General features: G+C 41.2%; 1 protein-coding gene across 1 annotated transcript in view; it reads left to right on the top strand.

Moving 5' to 3' along the window:
* LOC128017572 (neurexin-2-like) overlaps nt 1–20,000 on the top strand; it is a 341,885-nt gene that overhangs the window by 249,888 nt on the left and 71,997 nt on the right. The window contains exons 8-10 of the mRNA XM_052602977.1: nt 12,741–12,902; nt 14,355–14,790; nt 15,323–15,706. Of these exons, the coding sequence (XP_052458937.1) occupies nt 12,741–12,902; nt 14,355–14,790; nt 15,323–15,706 (982 nt within the window). The remainder of the gene's footprint in view (nt 1–12,740; nt 12,903–14,354; nt 14,791–15,322; nt 15,707–20,000) is intronic.

Here is a 20,000-nt window from a genome sequence, read left to right as displayed (position 1 = left end):
CCCATAGGACAACTAACCTAATTATTAAACATGAACAATTCATTATTACGGAAGCACACGGCCTCGATCACTTCGCAGGGACGCAGTATTGATGCCAGGAAGCGTCACAGCGACGGCACGCTGGTTCTGCTGTTTAACAGACGAGAATCACCTGTAGATCAGACCAAACCAAACACAAACGTTTAACGTTTAATAGTTTTTATTTATTTTTATTTCAAGTTTAGTAAAATTAATTACTTAAGCTTAAACGCTTTATGCTTTACGTCTAATATGCTATACATTTTTAAGCTTTATTTCAATTTTTTATTTTTTTTTATTATACATTTTTGGTTTTAATATTTTTTATTTCAGCTTTATTTAGTTGCTCTTAACAATAAGAACACAGGCGTGCGTCATTGTGCTGTAGCTCTTTACTGCCTGTCACTGGACTAGTCAAACATGAGGCTCCTCCCACAGCCCCGCCCACAGCCGCATGGCATGTGGAGAAGTTTCATTAACGCTGATGCTCACTCAGTAATGAAGCTCAGGCATGGCCTCGTTCAGCAGAAACACTCTTACTTCGGTCTGGTGATATACCTGCATGTTCATATTTCTGATCTAACAGAGCCTATAGAGATGCACACAGCCATGGTCCCTTCTAACAGAAATCATTGACATCAGAAAGACTTTGGGCTTGTGTTCGTCAGTAGATCCGCTCTAAGGACTCCTGATCTCAGGTCCGTGTGATTGACAGCTCTCTCACCTCCCGCCGTCAGATCCTCCAGGACAATATAATCAGCCCGGGCCGCTTGCATTAGTATGCAATTACACAGATCTAATGAACTCTGGCAGGGGTTTGGGGCCCTAGAATAACAATGTTTCTGAAGTAGGGAAAGCCATGCTTATCGTGTTATTTGGGGAACTGACAGATAGACAGCCGTAGATGACTGACAGCTCACAGCCAGAGCCGTTTCCACTCATTTATACCCATGTGTGTGATGTTTCCGAGCGTATATCGACGTGTGGCTTCAGTGGAAACTCTCCTGTTGTGTTTTCTCTGGTATTCTTCAGCAGATGTGTGTGCATGCTTCCATCCGCTTGCATCTCATCCACCCGCAGCGAGAGGGAGTCTGCGATGCACGAGCCGTACACGCGTCGGCTTGCACGCAGATCTTTGGACTCAAAGTGCTCATGTTGTTGTGTCCCACCTTCAGATTTAACCCCTTAATCAACTAAATGTTGCCGTTCCTCCATCTGTGGTGTGTGACTCTGTTCTGACTCTCTCCGCCATCGGCTGCGAGCGCTTTCTTTCGCTCAGGCGTTTGTGTTGCCCTTCATAGCTTGCGTCCGCAGATCATTCACCATTGACAGCATCTTCATCTGTGCATCTGCATGGCTTCTTCCCCATGTCCTGACTCTTTTGGATGGTTTATTTTGTTTCCTCTTAACCTCAAAACCCACCAAAACGTGACAATTCAGACCAATCTCTCGTTGCTGAATCCAATCACAAAGGATTTCACCAATTGACTGCTCTACTAATTGACTAAAACCCAAATTCTGTTACTAATCCGAATGTAACCTTTGTTGTAACTGTACTAACAACCATTTTTGTGTCTGACCTGCTCTTCTTTACTAAAGTACTAACCTCCAACCCCACACACGAGCCCCACATGAGCTCCGGCCGCCCCTGTCCTCCTCCTGACCCCTCAGTCTCACTAACTCGTCCTGGATCCTGTGGCTAGTTCAGTCCTGAGCTCACTAACTCCGTCCAGGGTTGATTTCCAGCTGCCAGCCACCTGTTGAAGGACTCAGACCCGTCAGTCGCTCACTGTGTACACTCTGAGAGCTGAATAAACAGATTTCCATTGCAGCTGCAGTGCTGTCTTTGTTTTGGACAGGTAAGGTAAGTGATATTAAAGAGGTGTCTCAGGAAGGCCAGCTCTGGAGCTCAGGTAAGGATTCAGCTCCACTCACTGCAGAAAGTCAGCTTTGAGTTTGTATTCAGACGAAAAGGAGAGAGCTGAGCCAAAACAGATCTTTCTGTCACAGTTTAAAGAACTTAAACCGAACATTTTAAGAATGTGAAAGAGGATATTTTGTTTTTTGGTCCACTGAGTGAAAGTCAATGGTTTGGTTCCCAGTGTTTCTGAAAGTCAGCAGGTTTGAAGAGCTCCACGGAGAGTAAATGAGGACAGAAGAATCGCTCTGGGGACAATATTGTGTTGTGGCACATTCATTTGAGTCAGTTTTACTCTGATGAAACGCGGTATTACTGCAGTTAGTGCACTTGCAGTGTTACCTGTTTTAGATTTTGGTTAGATTCAACTTTATTGTCAATATTCAGAGTACAAGTACAGAGCTAATGAAATACAGTTAGCATCTAACCAGAAGTGCAAGAATATAGTGTTATATATACATAAAATTGCAGAGTAAGTGAAGCTATGATTTACAGAATGTACAGTGGAGTTGCTATATACAGGATTGAGCAGATTACATTTACAATATTATGCTATATACAATATAAAGCATTGTCTTAAGTGTCATAAGACATCATGGTTTGATGGATGGACGGCCGTTGAGTGCTGGTGTCATATCTGCTATTAAATCTCATGAACTTGACTTTCTTTTTTATTATACTATTTAATACTAATGCTAATCTAAACATCCCTAAAACAAGATACATTTCCTTCAGAATCAAAGTGCTGTAAAAAACACATAGAAATATGAAATATATACACACACACACACACACACATATAATAGATGTCAGCATAATTAATCAATAAATTGTTTACATGAAAAAACAAAACAAAAAACCAACAATTGTATGTTTTCAGCATGTTTTAGAGATGAAATCAGTGTGTGAATGATGTATGAACACACCCTCAGGATATGAAGAGGAATTATTTAATTTAATTTGATTTTAATATGGAGAGGAGTGCATCTGCTAGGTTTGGTGTGTTTAAGTGCTGCTGAAGAGGAGAAACTACTGCCTTTAAAACAGGAAAAAAGTTATATATTTGAAATACATTTATTATACAAGTATAGTTCAAATCTATTACTGTAACATCTTTGCTGACATATCGCTCTAGATTTATTATTATTTATTATCATTATAATGAAACTTTAATTGGAGTACTACATGTACACAATGCACATTTCTTAATATAAAGCCTAAAATCTCTCTAAAGGGACTGTATGATCTCTGAATAATATCAATCTTTAATGCAAGATATTAAAAGTATACATGCACTAGTTCCACTTTAGTGCAATCGGGTGTACTTCAGTGTATCTTTAGCGCAATCGGGTGTACTTCAGTGTATCTTTAGCACAATCGGGTGTACTTCAGTGTATCTTTAGCGCAATCGGGTGTACTTCAGTGTATCTTTAGCACAATCGGGTGTACTTCAGTGTATCTTGGTGTACTTCAGTGTATCTTTAGCGCAATCGGGTGTACTTCAGTGTATCTTTAGCACAATCGGGTGTACTTCAGTGTATCTTGGTGTACTTCAGTGTATCTTTAGCGCAATCGGGTGTACTTCAGTGTATCTTTAGCGCAATCGGGTGTACTTCAGTGTATCTTTAGCACAATCGGGTGTACTTCAGTGTATCTTGGTGTACTTTAGTGTATCTTTAGCGCAATCGGGTGTACTTCAGTGTATCTTTAGCACAATCGGGTGTACTTCAGTGTATCTTGGTGTACTTCAGTGTATCTTTAGCACAATCGGGTGTACTTCAGTGTATCTTTAGCACAATCGGGTGTACTTCAGTGTATCTTGGTGTACTTCAGTGTATCTTCAGCGCAATCGGGTGTACTTCAGTGTATCTTCAGCGCAATCGGGTGTACTTCAGTGTATCTTCAGCGCAATCGGGTGTACTTCAGTGTATCTTTAGCGCAATCGGGTGTACTTCAGTGTATCTTTAGCACAATCGGGTGTACTTCAGTGTATCTTTAGCACAATCGGGTGTACTTCAGTGTATCTTGGTGTACTTCAGTGTATCTTCAGCGCAATCGGGTGTACTTCAGTGTATCTTCAGCGCAATCGGGTGTACTTCAGTGTATCTTCAGCGCAATCGGGTGTACTTCAGTGTATCTTCAGCGCAATCGGGTGTACTTCAGTGTATCTTCAGCGCAATCGGGTGTACTTCAGTGTATCTTCAGCGCAATCGGGTGTACTTCAGTGTATCTTCAGCGCAATCGGGTGTACTCCAGTGTATCTTCAGCGCAATCGGGTGTACTCCAGTGTATCTTCAGCTCAATCGGGTGTACTCCAGTGTATCTTTAGCACAATCGGGTGTACTTCAGTGTATCTTTAGCACAATCGGGTGTACTTCAGTGTATCTTTAGCGCAATCGGGTGTACTTCAGTGTATCTTCAGCGCAATCGGGTGTACTTCAGTGTATCTTCAGCGCAATCGGGTGTACTTCAGTGTATCTTCAGCGCAATCGGGTGTACTTCAGTGCGCCTTCAGCTCAATCGGGTGTACTTCAGTGTATCTTTAGTTGGACGTCTGCACAATTACAGTGAGAGTTCAATAGCAGGGTTTTTATTAAGCATATGATTATGTTAATAGTATACTAACTATGTTTATTTTAGGACATACATGTATTGTAATTGAAATGTACAGAGGCAGATTGATAAAGTGCAATAAAATAAACACTTAAACTTGGATGTTTTCTTGCTTAGAACAAGAAGAAAAGAGGATTCAAGAGATGAAAGCATTTATTATCCTACATCGTTTGGTTTCTGAAACATGATCTTATTTCAAGACTGTTTGGACAACTACACTAATATTGAAGAAGTAAATGTGGTTATCGGAGTAGTTGAATGTATTAGGCTGATGGATGGGTGTTGAGTGTGTGTCGCGCACGCAGTGAGTCACTTCTGTGTGAACTGAAGTCTGTCTGAATCTCGCCTGTGGTTTTCATATGAACTCCACTCATGAGAGAGAAAGATCTGGAGGAACTGCTTGAGATGATGAACTCACCTGAGATTCATGACGTTAGACTTCCAAACAGTCCTCCTGTCGGCCGAACACCTGCCAAAATCAGCTCCAGGCGTGCAGCATGAGAGAGATCACGAGAGATGTCACTAACAGAGAGAAGCAGACTGGATGTGTGCAGGACACAGGATGGACTCTCCGTGTCCCAGTGATGCTGACACAGTTCTGACCGTGATACTGGCACTGATTCTGTGTAATGAACAACGCTTTGTGACTGAATATACAGTAGTTCTGAAGTTAAAAGTGAACCTTAACCATCTACAAGATGTATTAATGCTGATAAAGTCAAGAAAAGATCTGACATGGGTGAATGCTGAAGTGCTAAAATAAAAACAGCACATTTATTCTGTGGCACTTAAAAATAATTTGGTGCCTAATTTTGTTTCTCATAAGAGCCAATGGCACTTTAAGAGCTGTTTTTGTCTGGAGCTCTGATGTTCATGTGTCAGTACAATAATAATATTTTCTGTGTGAATCTGTGTTAAAGTGTAATGTATTTCTGTATTTTCAGCATCATTCCTCCAGTCTTCAGTGTCACATGATCTTCAGAAATCAGAATAATATGATCATTTACTGCTCAAGAAACATTTCTGATTATTATCAATGTTGAACACATTTTTGTGGAAACTGATCCATTTTATTTCTCAGGATTCACAGATGAATAGAAAGTTCTCCCAGCAGTGAGTGTTTGTGTGGACAGAAATACATCATATAGTAACAATAAAATCTCTCCTCGGTTGCTCATCAAGTTAAACTTCTTCTATAAAGGTCACAGCGTATAGTCTTGTGTAGTCCAGTGTGAACCAGGCTCGAGTTCAGAGAGTTTTCTCTGTTGGATGAGGTTATGACTCGGATGAAGTGTGTGTGTGAAGCTCTCGGTGGGGTTTTAGTGATGTGTGTGAGGTTAATCAGACTCACACATCTCTCTCACTACAGTGATGTGATGCTCTGTGACGTGCAGGACGGCTGATGTACGGGCGTTTGGCCGGACACGCTGGGGTCAGGAGCAGCAGTTTGTCTGTGGCAGGGTGTTTGGCTCAGTATAAATGAGCTGCTGGCGCTCCACTGCATCAGTATGAAGTAATTATTTCATGGCTGACAGGTGATCAATTCTGCTAGATGTATTCGAGCAGCCCGATGACACGAGATGGAGTATTTTATCAAGGGAAGGCGCTGCGGTGTGATGTTGTGTCTTCAGCTCAGGCTGCTAACAGGACTGACCGAGGTCTCTTCACTGGACGGAGCAGTGAGACGGTCCTGATGCTGCTCAGATGATGATCCTCCAGGAATCTGATTCATTCGGTGCTTCAGATGATCACTACGCTTGTGTTCACAGTAAATGCTGCTGTTTAGAATCAAGATTTTGATTATATTTGTATTTTTGGTTGTACAGGATGCATTCAGGTTGTACCCTAACTAATGTTTTTCAATGATGTTTGTGCTTGATTATACTCTCACAACACTGATATTAATTTAAACTTCCTCAGAACTACATACTGTACATTTACTTGAGGATCAAAATGGTGTTACATTTTCTGAGGACATAAATTCAACATAGATTTGCAATTATAAATACATAAAATGATAATATGTTTGAACATATTCTTGCTTAAACTGCAAGAGTGTGTCTGCCTCCCGAACAATGTTAGGTAGGTTATTCCAGAGTTTAAGCGCCAAATAGGAAAAGGATCTGGCGCCCGCAGTTGATTTTGATATTCTAGGTATTATCAAATTGCCTGAGTTTTGAGAACGTAGCGGACGTAGAGGAGTATAATGTAAAAGGAGCTCATTCAAATACTGAGGTGCTAAACCATTCAGGGCTTTATAAGTAATAAGCCAGTGACCGTCACAGCAGACTGAAAGTGACCGTACATGTGTGTAATGGAGAGCAGGTATAAGCAGTTCCTCATCTGTTAAACATTCACACGTCAAGTGTAGAACAAGCCGTGTATGAATTCATCAAACGAGCTGTTCCTCTGCATTCAGCACATGTGCAGTTATAAACCCAGTGTGTGTGTGTGTGTGTGTGTGTGTGTGTGTGCGTGTGTGTGTGTCTCTGCTGCTGTGTTACTGTAGTGTGTGTGTGTGTGTGTGTGTGTGTGTGTGTGTCTGCTGCTGTGTTACTGTAGTGTGTGTGTGTGTGTGTGTGTGTGTGTGTGTGTGTCTGCTGCTGTGTTACTGTAGTGTGTGTGTGTGTGTGTGTGTGTCTGCTGCTGTGTTACTGTAGTGTGTGTGTGTGTGTGTGTGTGTCTGCTGCTGTGTTACTGTAGTGTGTCTGTGTGTGTGTGTGTGTGTCTCTGCTGCTGTGTTACTGTAGTGTGTGTGTGGTGTAGCACGAGGTGCTGGTGTTACGCTGATGGTTTAGTATTCCAGTGTGTTTCGGTGAGGGATTACATGTGCTTATCCGAACATGCTCTCTGTCTTGTCACAAGGGGCTTTTAGGGTAAATAAGTCAATATATCTAAGAGACAAACGGCCCATTAACACATTATCAGCTCACAGAGCCTGACTTATCTGGGCTGGAGCAGCGCTGTTGTGTGTGGAGTTGAGTGTTTATCTGCAGCACAGAGCAGAAGCACAGCCACTGACACTGCTTCAGCTTCTCTGAGATCAGTCAGGGGTTAAACTCTCACAGGAACAGACAGAGCTCTGATGCACAGCTGATCCGTACGCTCCTGGTAACATCTCACCTGCCTCACTGATCACATCATAACAACACATTCATTCATTTATATAGCACTTTTAACAGTACAGACTGTGTCAAAGCAACTGAACAGCATTCAATAGGAAACAGTGCGTCAATAATGCAAACAGGCAGTTCATCACTGAATTCAGCATCCATCTCTGTTCAGTTTAAATAGTGTCTGTGCATTTATTCACAATCAAGTCAGTGATCTCGTTGTAGATGAAGGGACATCACAAACATGATGTTTTATGTGTCTGACAGGCGAATGATCTTTCACAGCATTAGTGTCTGTTCATGGAGTGACAGCTGATTGTTCTTCCCATAAATCTCTTGAATCTGTGTGTCCGGGTCAAGCGACTTAGGAAAACACTTGTCATATAATCGCTTTCCACATATTACATTATTTTCCTGCTGGCTTATATATAAATGTATATTTAATTCTCTAACGCTCACCTGATGTTTGTCTGAGGCTGTCTCAGTAAGCATGAATGATACACTGTCGTGAGTTCCTGTGTGACTCTGATGTGATGCTCTTCATCTCAAACCACTTTCAACAGCTCTCTCATATTCTTATACATAACTGCCATTATACAAGCAGCTGTAGCGAGCTAGATTATAGATTAATGGAAAGACTATATATATATATATTAGTTATTTTGAAGGAAAAAGTGCCAACGGAAGCTTAATTTTATTTTTATTTTCAGAAAACAAGACAACAGTCACTGTGCATCTAAGTAAATGTATCTTGACTTGGGAATATTTAGATATTTGTGCTGTAAACCAAGACCGAAATACTCAGGAAGAGCATGATTTTTGCAAATAAACTTAAAATAAAGAGTTTTCACAGAACATCTGTCTTAAAATGTCCGATCGGATGCTCAGCAACAGTTGAGATTCTGCTTTTATTGCTGTAACTCCACGTTGAGTCTCTTTCATCACTGAGATGTTGAAGTGACAGAGCGAGTGTTGTTGAGAGCTGTACAGTACTTGTGTGTGTTTACAGTAGATCGTCCATCGGAAGCGTCTGCGTTTGACTCTTCATTGTTCTTTGACTAGAGGCGTTCGTTCATGATGTAACCTGATGAAATACACTGTTGTGTGTTTGTGTGAGTCACTGAGCTAAAACCAGACGATCCTGAGCATCATCGGTGTGTGTGGCTCCATGTGTTTATATGTGCTGCTGCAGACAGTGACACAAACACCGCCAGAAATCATGCTCTTCCTCTGTTTACAGCGCCAAATATAAACTCTCTTAAATCAAGATACATTAACTGAAGATGCAAAATCACAGAAATGTGTTAATATTGTAAACAAGGAATAATATATCTGCCATCGGAGTCTTGTTTTCTATTTTACTTCTGTTTGTTAGTTTATTGATCTTAATATCTTTAGTCATTCTGCTACTACAGTAAATGATTTTCAGAATTCTTTAGATATTTGAACTGGAAAGAAAGACAAAAACTGAGGCAGAAAATATTTTGCAGATGAGAGAGAGTTTGGTTTAAAACGGATGTGTCACTCATGTGCTGTATTTTCTGGCAAATATAATCTGCAGAAATGATGTCAGTAAATAAAATGAAATGTTTCCAGACATTTTAAAAATGTGTTGTAAGTTTTTCTTTTTTCTTTTAGAAAACATATTTAGAACAGAAAAGGAATTTAAAAACAAAACAAAAACAATCATAAACTATAGAGGAACTGACAAAGAAGGAATTCAAAAGACAAATATTTGGACATTGCCAAAGCAATGCAGTGTTGCTGCATACAGTCAAAGCAGTGCAAGAAAGGAGTATACAAATAATTCCACAGGAAGAAGTTGTGACAGATGGGGAGTTTCTCATCGTTTGACAGAGGCTCAAAGTCCTGGTGAACATGTACACATTTATGATCAAAGTTTTCCTGGATTTGTGAGTATTTAGTGCTTTCTCGGTCAGTGGATGTGAGTGGAACATCAGGACTGAAGCTCTGGAGCAGCTGAGATTCAAGTCAAGTCCCCTTTATTTATTTAGCTCTATAAACAAAATACATTGCGTCAAAGCAACTGAACAACATTCATTAGGAAAACAGTGTGTCAATAATGCAGAATGATAGTTAAAGGCAGTTCACCATTGAATTCAGTGATGTCATCTCTGTTCAGTAGATGCCATTCTTCTAATGATGTAGCAAGTACATCGGGTGTTATGGGAAGTGTTCCCGGTTCCGGTTTACCTAATTAATGCAGCCTAAAAATCCTTTAACGGATTTGGATATTAAAAGCATATTAGTATGTTATGTGTATGCCAGGTTAAAGAGATGGGTCTTTAATCTAGATTTAAACTGCAAGAGTGTGTCTGCCTCCCGAACAATGTTAGGTAGGTTATTCCAGAGTTTAGGCGCCTAATAAAAGGATCTGCCGCCCGCAGTTGATTTTGATATTCTAGGTATTATCAAATTGCCTGAGTTTTGAGAACGTAGCGGACGTAGAGGAGTATAATGTAAAAGGAGCTCATTCAAATACTGAGGTGTTAAACCATTCAGGGCTTTATAAGTAATAAGCAATATTTTAAAATCTATACGATGTTTGATAGGGAGCCAGTGCAGTGTTGACAGGACCGGGCTAATATGGTCATACTTCCTGGTTCTAGTAAGAACTCTTGCTGCTGCATTTTGGACTAGCTGTAGTTTGTTTACTAAGCGTGCAGAACAACCACCCAATAAAGCATTACAATAATCTAACCTTGAGGTCATAAATGCATGGATTAACATTTCTGCATTTGACATTGAGAGCATAGGCCGTAATTTAGATATATTTTTGAGATGGAAAAATGCAGTTTTACAAATGCTAGAAACGTGGCTTTCTAAGGAAAGATTGCGATCAAATAGCACACCTAGGTTCCTAACTGATGATGGAGAATTGACAGAGCAGCCATCAAGTCTTAGACAGTGTTCTAGCTTATTACAAGCAGAGTTTTTAGGCCCTATGATTAACACCTCTGTTTTTTCTGAATTTAGCAGTAAGAAATTACTCGTCATGCAGTTTTTTATATCGACTATGCATTCCATAAGTTTTTCAAATTGGTGTGTTTCACCGGGCCGTGAAGAAATATAGAGCTGAGTATCATCAGCATAACAGTGAAAGCTAACACCATGTTTCCTGATGATATCTCCCAAGGGTAACATATAAAGCGTGAAGAGTAGCGGCCCTAGTACTGAGCCTTGAGGTACTCCATACTGCACTTGTGATAGATATGATACATCTTCAGTCACTGCTGCGAACTGATGGCGGTCATATAAGTACGATTTAAACCATGCTAATGCACTTCCACTGATGCCAACAAAGTGTTCAAGTCTATGCAAAAGAATGCTGTGGTCAATTGTGTCAAACGCAGCACTAAGATCCAATAAAACTAATAGAGAGATACACCCACGATCAGATGATAAGAGCAGATCATTTGTAACTCTAAGGAGAGCAGTCTCAGTACTATGATACGGTCTAAATCCTGACTGGAAATCCTCACATATACCATTTTTCTCTAAGAAGGAATATAATTGTGAGGATACCACCTTTTCTAGTATCTTGGACAGAAAAGGGAGATTCGAGATTGGTCTATAATTAACTAGTTCTTTGGGGTCAAGTTGTGTTTTTTTTTGTGAGAGGCTTAATAACAGCCAGTTTGAAGGTTTTGGGGACATATCCTAATGACAATGAGGAATTAATAATAGTCAGAAGAGGATTCGTCTCTCTCTCTCGTGGGTGAGTCTCACAGGTGGCTGTCAGCTGGTTCTCTATCTCCCTTTTGTCATAATGATTTATTTATCCTAATAATGCTGGAGTCTGGGCCAGAAACGAGCACAGAAAACACTGACTTAATGCCAGAGCATTACCAGACATTGACACACACACACTTATACTTAGATTTACACAAACACACAGACAACACACAATTACACACACAAACACACAATGATGTTTCACACCAACTTCCTGTTTGAACAGGCAACACATGAACACACACCAAACACTCTTAACACTCTTAAAAATTAAGCTCCTTTATTGACATCAATGGTTAAATTAAGAACTTTGAAGATCCATGAAACCTTTCAACTGCAGTAGAAGATTATTAAAAGAACGGATCGCTGAAAGATCTTTGAGAATCCTTTATTTCTGAGAGTGTAGAGAAGAGGAAGAATCGACAGCAGACATAAAAATGTGTTGCGCTGTACGGGAGAACCAAAGACACGAGCGTCTGGTGAAGTGAGCGCTCGGGGAAACGCTTCTTCAGGCACAGCTGATGGATGAAGTCACTGAATCCCAGCAGACTCTCGTCTGAAGCGGTCAGATGTGCTGGACTGCTGGAGAACAGATCTCATCAGAGGCTGCTTTGAGTTTTCTTGTGAAGAGAAATCATTTCGACTTAGTGCATGAACGTCGTTCAATCGTCTGCTTTGCTGTTTTATCAGCGCAGGTTTTAATTGGACATGTTCAGCCAGAAACATCATTATTATTCAACAAATAAGTGATCCTGACAAATCATTTTAAAAGCCAAGTGATGTGATTTGCGAGCGTGTGTTGGTTTGCCGCTGGATGATAGAAATACACTCTCAATCAGAGCTTTTAGCAGGAATATGTGCTGAAGCTGAAACATTTACACACAGATACTGAGTGAAGCGCTTGCATCAAACACACAGAGAGGAAAGAACTGTGCTTCTTACCAGTGTTAATTAGAGCTAGTCATTAGACAATGAAAAACACTTTCCTTATGTAAAACAAATGCTATCTGAATATATTTGAGTAATTGATATAAATACAAATATAGGAAACAAATACTTCTCACAGTGTTCGGTTCAGGATGTTGACCTAGAACAGCTGCTCTTGTCAGAATCGGCTCGGCTGTGTGAAGCCTGATTCTGGTCTCTGGTGATTCAGTGGTGCAGTGGTTTGTTTGACGTTCAGCTGTGCTCTGAAGAAGTGTTTCCTCGCACCCGGAGCAGCACAGACACAATGACTCTTTAATCCAGTGTCTCTGTCTCCTCTCTCCTGTCTCTCTGTTCCTCCGGGAACTCTCTCTCTGTCTGTGTCCATCCGCCGGCAGGTCACCATCTCAGTGGACGGTATTCTGACCACCACCGGATACACGCAGGAGGATTACACCATGCTGGGCTCCGATGACTTCTTCTACATCGGAGGAAGCCCGAACACAGCCGATCTGCCCGGATCTCCGGTCAGCAACAACTTCATGGGCTGCCTGAAAGACGTGAGTCGACTGGTCATCAGGAACCCTTCAGCTGCTGTCTCTAAACACCACCAAGGGCTTGTGGATCTGGCATGATCAGGAAATCTTGGACAGCTGGCTTCCTTTCAGTTAGCACAGATCTGAGCTGACCTTATTTGTGAGGCACAGATCAATGAGCCCTAGGATCAGTCAGCTCACAACACCGGTGCTAACTGAAAGAGAACGACTGACAAAGAGATTGAGCTCAAGATTGGTTATTAATAATAGAGCATAATGAGAGATAACATTATTAGTAGGCTTGTCATTTTCTGAACAGGAACACCACAGGTGTAACAAGCTGGGAGAAATCTCAAAAGAGTAGCCAAATGACCAAAACATCAATATGTTTTAGTAGTAGCAAAAGAAAATCCTCCACAATCACAGGGTCAAAGGTGAAGTAGGTCATTTCTGTTCGTGTGAGTAGAGGAAGTGATGTGCTCAGCCAATGGTGTGAGTTTGGGGGCGGGGCTAACTGTTTGAGTGACGCAGGTGGGCGGAGTGTTTGAAGTTTATATTGCTGTCATCATTCTAGTAATGATAATAATAGTAATAATAATAATAATAATTAAATGAGCTAAAGCAATTGCTGAACATATTGTCACTCCATCTCATTGTGCTTTATCCACTAAATATGCAAAATTATGTAAAATTATGTAAATATGTCAAATGAATTCATGTGGCATTGACTGAAACTGGGCAGTGGATTTCTAGCTCTCAGCTGCAGCTCTGCATATAACACTGAATTCATAACAGTCACATTTTGAAACTAAGTGTCATTTTGTGTTTTTTGGAGTGAAGAGAAAGACCTGCTGGTGTTTAGTGTGCAGTTCTGTTCAACATTTAAAAGAGTCGCTACAAGAATGAATTCTGCAGTTATAATTATTGCTCACTCTTTAAACGTTAGTTTGGTAATGTACTGACAAATGCTATCCTGATTTATTTTAGTGTGTCATAGCTGTTCAGTTTTGATAGTGGAAACATGGCATGAAATGTACCTAAACAAACGGAGAGCACAGTGTCACAGTCAGCTGGAATATCATTCGTTTCCCATGAGGATAGAAATGATACTTACGAGTGTTAAATGCAGCAGTTAGACCAATATTTCATGTCGTCTCTTCTGTCATTTATTTATTTCCCATCGAGGTTCCTCATAAATAGCTGCTGAAGTTGGTGTGGACAGTGACAGAAACGACATACTTAACCCTTAATGTTTATTATGGGTTACACAAACTCTCAGAATAAAGGTACACAAGTTGTCACTGGGGCAGTACACCGAGAGAGGTCATACCAGAGACAAGCTGTTGTACCTTTCTCTCTCAGAGTGTAGGAAAAACCTAAAGGAGGAGGAATTACTCTGTACTCTTAGTGTGTGTGTGTGTGTGTAATGAAACGAGACCCAAGGATGCGTCTGCGTTCTGTAATGCGCTCCTGCAGGTGGTGTACAAGAACAACGACTTCAAGCTGGAGCTGTCTCGTCTGGCCATCGAGAGCGACCCTAAGATCAATCTGCACGGGGACCTGGTGTTCCGCTGCGAGGACGTGGCGGCCCTCGACCCCGTGACCTTCGAGACGGCCGAGTCCTACATCGCCCTGCCGCGCTGGGACACAAAGAAGACCAGCTCCATCTCCTTCGACTTCCGCACCACGGAGCCCAGCGGCCTGCTGCTGTTCAGCCACGGCAAACCTCAGAGCCGAGAGCAGCGGCCCGGCCGAGAGATGAAGACGGACTACTTCGCCATGGAGCTGCTGGACGGCTTCCTCTACCTGCTGATGGACATGGGCTCCGGCAGCATCAAGCTCAAGACCAGCAACAAGAAGGTGAACGACGGAGAGTGGTGCCACGTGGACTTCCAGAGAGAGGGACGGAGAGGTGAGGAGAACACACTCACAGCGGCTGACCAATGACAGAAACTAACCTCTAAAATAATCTCACTCATAGCGTGCACTTCACTCACACATTCACATTAGTTCCCACTTCAGGGTGGACACCACGAAAATTATCATCAACTTAACAGACTTTTCTGCATAAATAAATGACATCTCATTCAGATTTTGTATCAGTTCAAAGCCAAGCCGCACTCAGAGATCCTGTACACACACATGAATCTCAGACGGGTTCAGCTGCTGTAGAAGATTCACTCCTGCACTTATCACTCCTAAAACGAGAGGCCGTCCAGCCCTTGGAGCTGAACTCTGCTGCCAAAGACTTCCTCCGTCTGCTGTAATGAGCTAATGGAGTGTAAGACTAGAGGAGGTGTGTGTGTCCTGAGGGGTAGAAAGTCCTGCAGTTCTGTAATTGCAGTTTAATAGACAATTAAGAGTAGGTCATAAATCTGGGTGATCTGGCGAGAGAGCAGCACTCATGCAAACACACGTCGCTCATGCACGCTTCTTCTCCACAGGCTCCATCTCCGTCAACAGCCGCTCCATCCCCTTCAGCTCTAACGAGGGCAGTGAGATCCTGGACCTGGACAGTGACATGTATCTGGGTGGTTTGCCAGAGAGCGGTCAGGGCCTGATCCTGCCGCCCGAGGTCTGGACCGCGCTGCTCAACTACGGTTACGTGGGCTGTGTCCGTGACCTGTTCATCGACGGTAAGAGTCGAGACGTGCGTCGTCTGGCTGAGATCCAGAGCGCTCCGGGCGTCAGCAGCTTCTGCACGCGTGAGCTCCAGAAGAGGTGCAGCAGCGCCCCCTGTGCCAACGGAGGACAGTGCAAGGAGGGCTGGAACCGCTACATCTGTGACTGCACTGGAACCGGATTCCTGGGAGCCAACTGTGAGATCGGTGGGTCAAACTAATGACAAACACCACCAAACACAGATGCATATGACAGAAACAGTGCAGAATGACTTCCAGCCAGTCCTCACAGCAGTATTCAGACACAGAAATGACAGAAAGTCATCAAAAGTAGAAACAACACTGCACTGTACAAATTAAATCTAGTGTTTTTTCTTTACCGAAAAATGAAAATGTGCTCAACCTCAGTTCATCTGAGATCAGGATGAGTTTGTGTCTTCATCAGGTTTGTAGAAATTTAGCATCAATGGATGCTCTTCAGTGAATGGGTGCCGTCAGAATGAGAGTCTGATAAAAACATCACAATAATCCACAGCACTCCAGTACATCAGTGAACATCTGGAGAAGACAAAAGATGAAACACATCCAGCATTAAGATGATTTTAACTCAAACACACAGAGTATATAATCCATAATAACACTTCCTCCAGTGAAAAAGTGTTCTGGTCTGAATCAGGAGAGAAATCTGCACAGATCAAGCAGCGTTTAAACAGATCTAAACTAATCTGTGAGAGACGACAGCAGATGCACTTTATCACTGGAGGAAGTGTTATTATGATTATAGACTCTATGTGTTTGAGTTAAAATCATCTTAATGCTGGATGTGTTTCAGGTTTTGTCTTCTCCAGATGTTCACTGATGGACACTGGCCGTGTTTACCAGGATACTGGCAAAGATGCGTGTCTTCACATAACTTTGTGTTTAAATTAGAGGTGTGCAATCAATAGAAATACCGTTAGGATTCCGATTTCAGCCCCAAGTGCTCATGAAAATTCAATAATTTAGGTAGTGATATTTCTGCAGCGGTGTGCTTTCACTTCTATAAAAGCCCAATTTCATATGCAAATCATTAAAAAGATGTAATGTGACTTTCACAAAATGAGATGTGATCTGAACACGGATGAGTAAGGTCATCTTTTAGCTTAGTGCAGAGCCTAAACGCTTGAATACACACAAAAATGTGTCGAAATGTGGCGATGATTATTGACTCAAACCCTGGTTGTTCTGTAGTAAGTGAACGTGAGCAGTTGAGAGTGAATCTGTGTGTAACAGTAATGATATCTGTGCAGCTCTTAAATGTTCCTGCTCATCTTAATTAAACAACAGAAGACAGAGAACATCACTCACTGCTCTCCGCTGAAGGACTGTTGTAGCTTTAGTTTTTTACCATCATTTTTGCACTAATAACTGAACCTTCATGTCATTTCTCAAACTCTAGAAACATAATTCACAACCAATGACCAAATGACAAAAACACTTTTTCTGAATGCTTGAACACAATCCACATGAACCAAAGATCTTCTGTTCACTGAACTGAAATACCTGGTTCAGAGTGACAGCGTAGCATCACAGTATTACTATTCAGAACTGTGTCTATTCGTCTCATTACAGTGATCTAACTATCTGCTCAGACTGCTGCGTGACTGCTGCATCACTCTTGAAGACTAGTTTAAAGGAGAAATCAGGAGCAATATTAATTTTTAGATTCTGAAAGTGGAGTATCTGAGGATGTTCAGGTATGATCAGTTTTAAGATGCCTGTTGTTATAAGTATTAGTTTTCCCTACTATACAGTATTTGTTAGAGGCTGATAGAGCTGGAAGCTGATGAAAGTCCCTCATATTTTGGGTGAGGCAGACTTTAACCTGTCCATGACACGGAGGAGAGACTGAGAGCGGCCCAGAATCATGTCCTCCGCTGGTGTGGCACACACTGAATGTGGTTTTGAGGAGACCCCTAAAATAATTCCCAACAACAGCACCAGTGCAGTCCTGGATTCAGAGCTTGTGTTACCCACAGTCCTCTCCGTACATGAGCCGAGAGGTTCACAACAGACCCCTCTCAGACTCGCTCTTCTCCTGAACATCTATTATGAGTGAGGTGACGTCTCAGGAGACCACGGCAGGACTTTACTGGCCATAAGATTTCAGCTAATGAAAACATACATTAATATGTGACCAGAAGCCTGAGGCCAGATCCACAAGACAGAGATGACACAAATACAGAAGTGCAGTGAGGAACGCTCCAGCTCACATTCACTGTAGGCCCACTGTACTTCTGTTCTCATCCTTATTTCTATATTTAATGATTGTATGAACAACTACACAGTGAAACTATGGGTATGTTGTGTGTGGGTGATCTAAAGTATTGCTCCTATGATATTTCATAAAAAATGAGTTTTTGAACCAATGCTTCTGCAAAAGCAAGGCTTCTTTAAAGATATGAACGCAAAATGCAAGTTACAAATAATGACTGTTCTGAGTTTTGTGTCTAGAGTTCTGAAAAATGACATGAGGTTCTGTAATTGGTGCAAAAAATATTGTAAAAAAAAAAATATATATATATATACAGTATTGTTCAAAATAATAGCAGTACAATGTGACTAACCAGAATAATCAAGGTTTTTAGTATATTTTTTATTGCTACGTGGCAAACAAGTTACCAGTAGGTTCAGTAGATTCTCAGAAAACAAATGAGACCCAGCATTCATGATATGCACGCTCTTAAGGCTGTGCAATTGGGCAATTAGTTGAAAGGGGTGTGTTCAAAAAAATAGCAGTGTGGCATTCAATCACTGAGGTCATCAATTTTGTGAAGAAACAGGTGTGAATCAGGTGGCCCCTATTTAAGGATGAAGCCAACACTTGTTGAACATGCATTTGAAAGCTGAGGAAAATGGGTCGTTCAAGACATTGTTCAGAAGAACAGCGTACTTTGATTAAAAAGTTGATTAGAGAGGGGAAAACCTATAAAGAGGTGCAAAAAATGATAGGCTGTTCAGCTAAAATGATCTCCAATGCCTTAAAATGGAGAGCAAAACCAGAGAGACGTGGAAGAAAACGGAAGACAACCATCAAAATGGATAGAAGAATAACCAGAATGGCAAAGGCTCAGCCAATGATCACCTCCAGGATGATCAAAGACAGTCTGGAGTTACCTGTAAGTACTGTGACAGTTAGAAGACGTCTGTGTGAAGCTAATCTATTTTCAAGAATCCCCCGCAAAGTCCCTCTGTTAAAAAAAAGGCATGTGCAGAAGAGGTTACAATTTGCCAAAGAACATATCAACTGGCCTAAAGAGAAATGGAGGAACATTTTGTGGACTGATGAGAGTAAAATTGTTCTTTTTGGGTCCAAGGGCCACAGGCAGTTTGTGAGACGACCCCCAAACTCTGAATTCAAGCCACAGTACACAGTGAAGACAGTGAAGCATGGAGGTGCAAGCATCATGATATGGGCATGTTTCTCCTACTATGGTGTTGGGCCTATTTATCGCATACCAGGGATCATGGATCAGTTTGCATATGTTAAAATACTTGAAGAGGTCATGTTGCCCTATGCTGAAGAGGACATGCCCTTGAAATGGTTGTTTCAACAAGACAATGACCCAAAACACACTAGTAAACGGGCAAAGTCTTGGTTCCAAACCAACAAAATTAATGTTATGGAGTGGCCAGCCCAATCTCCAGACCTTAATCCAATTGAGAACTTGTGGGGTGATATCAAAAATGCTGTTTCTGAAGCAAAACCAAGAAATGTGAATGAATTGTGGAATGTTGTTAAAGAATCATGGAGTGGAATAACAGCTGAGAGGTGCCACAAGTTGGTTGACTCCATGCCACACAGATGTCAAGCAGTTTTAAAAAACTGTGGTCGTACAACTAAATATTAGTTTAGTGATTCACAGGATTGCTAAATCCCAGAAAAAAAAAAATGTTTGTACAAAATAGTTTTGAGTTTGTACAGTCAAAGGTAGACACTGCTATTTTTTTGAACACACCCCTTTCAACTAATTGCCCAATTGCACAGCCTTAAGAGCGTGCATATCATGAATGCTGGGTCTTGTTTGTTTTCTGACAATCTACTGAACCTACTGGTAACTTGTTTGCCACATAGCAATAAAGATTTACTAAAAACCTTAATTATTCTGGTTAGTCACATTGTACTGCTATTATTTTGAACAATACTGTATATATATATATATATATATATATATATATATTATTGGTTACCCTAGTATTGAATATTGTCAAACTTCGCTGGTCTCTAGAATGTGGATGTCATTGCAACTTTATTTCCAGAAAATATATATTTGATATATATCTTTAAATACATCACTCATATAAAGTTTTGGTCATGTGGTTCACTCTAAATCGTGTTAAATAATCATGATTACAATATTGACCATAACAATCCTCATTATGATTTGTGCCATAACTGAGCAGAACACGTTTGTGTCTATTCAAGCGCAAGAAGAAGCGAAGGGAACCCGAAACAGAGCAA

The sequence above is a fragment of the Carassius gibelio genome, chromosome A7, assembly GCF_023724105.1.
Source record: "Carassius gibelio isolate Cgi1373 ecotype wild population from Czech Republic chromosome A7, carGib1.2-hapl.c, whole genome shotgun sequence".
NCBI lineage: Eukaryota > Metazoa > Chordata > Actinopteri > Cypriniformes > Cyprinidae > Carassius > Carassius gibelio.
The sequence above is the reverse complement of the archived record's forward strand: the minus strand, read 5'-3'. Positions and strand labels throughout refer to the sequence as shown.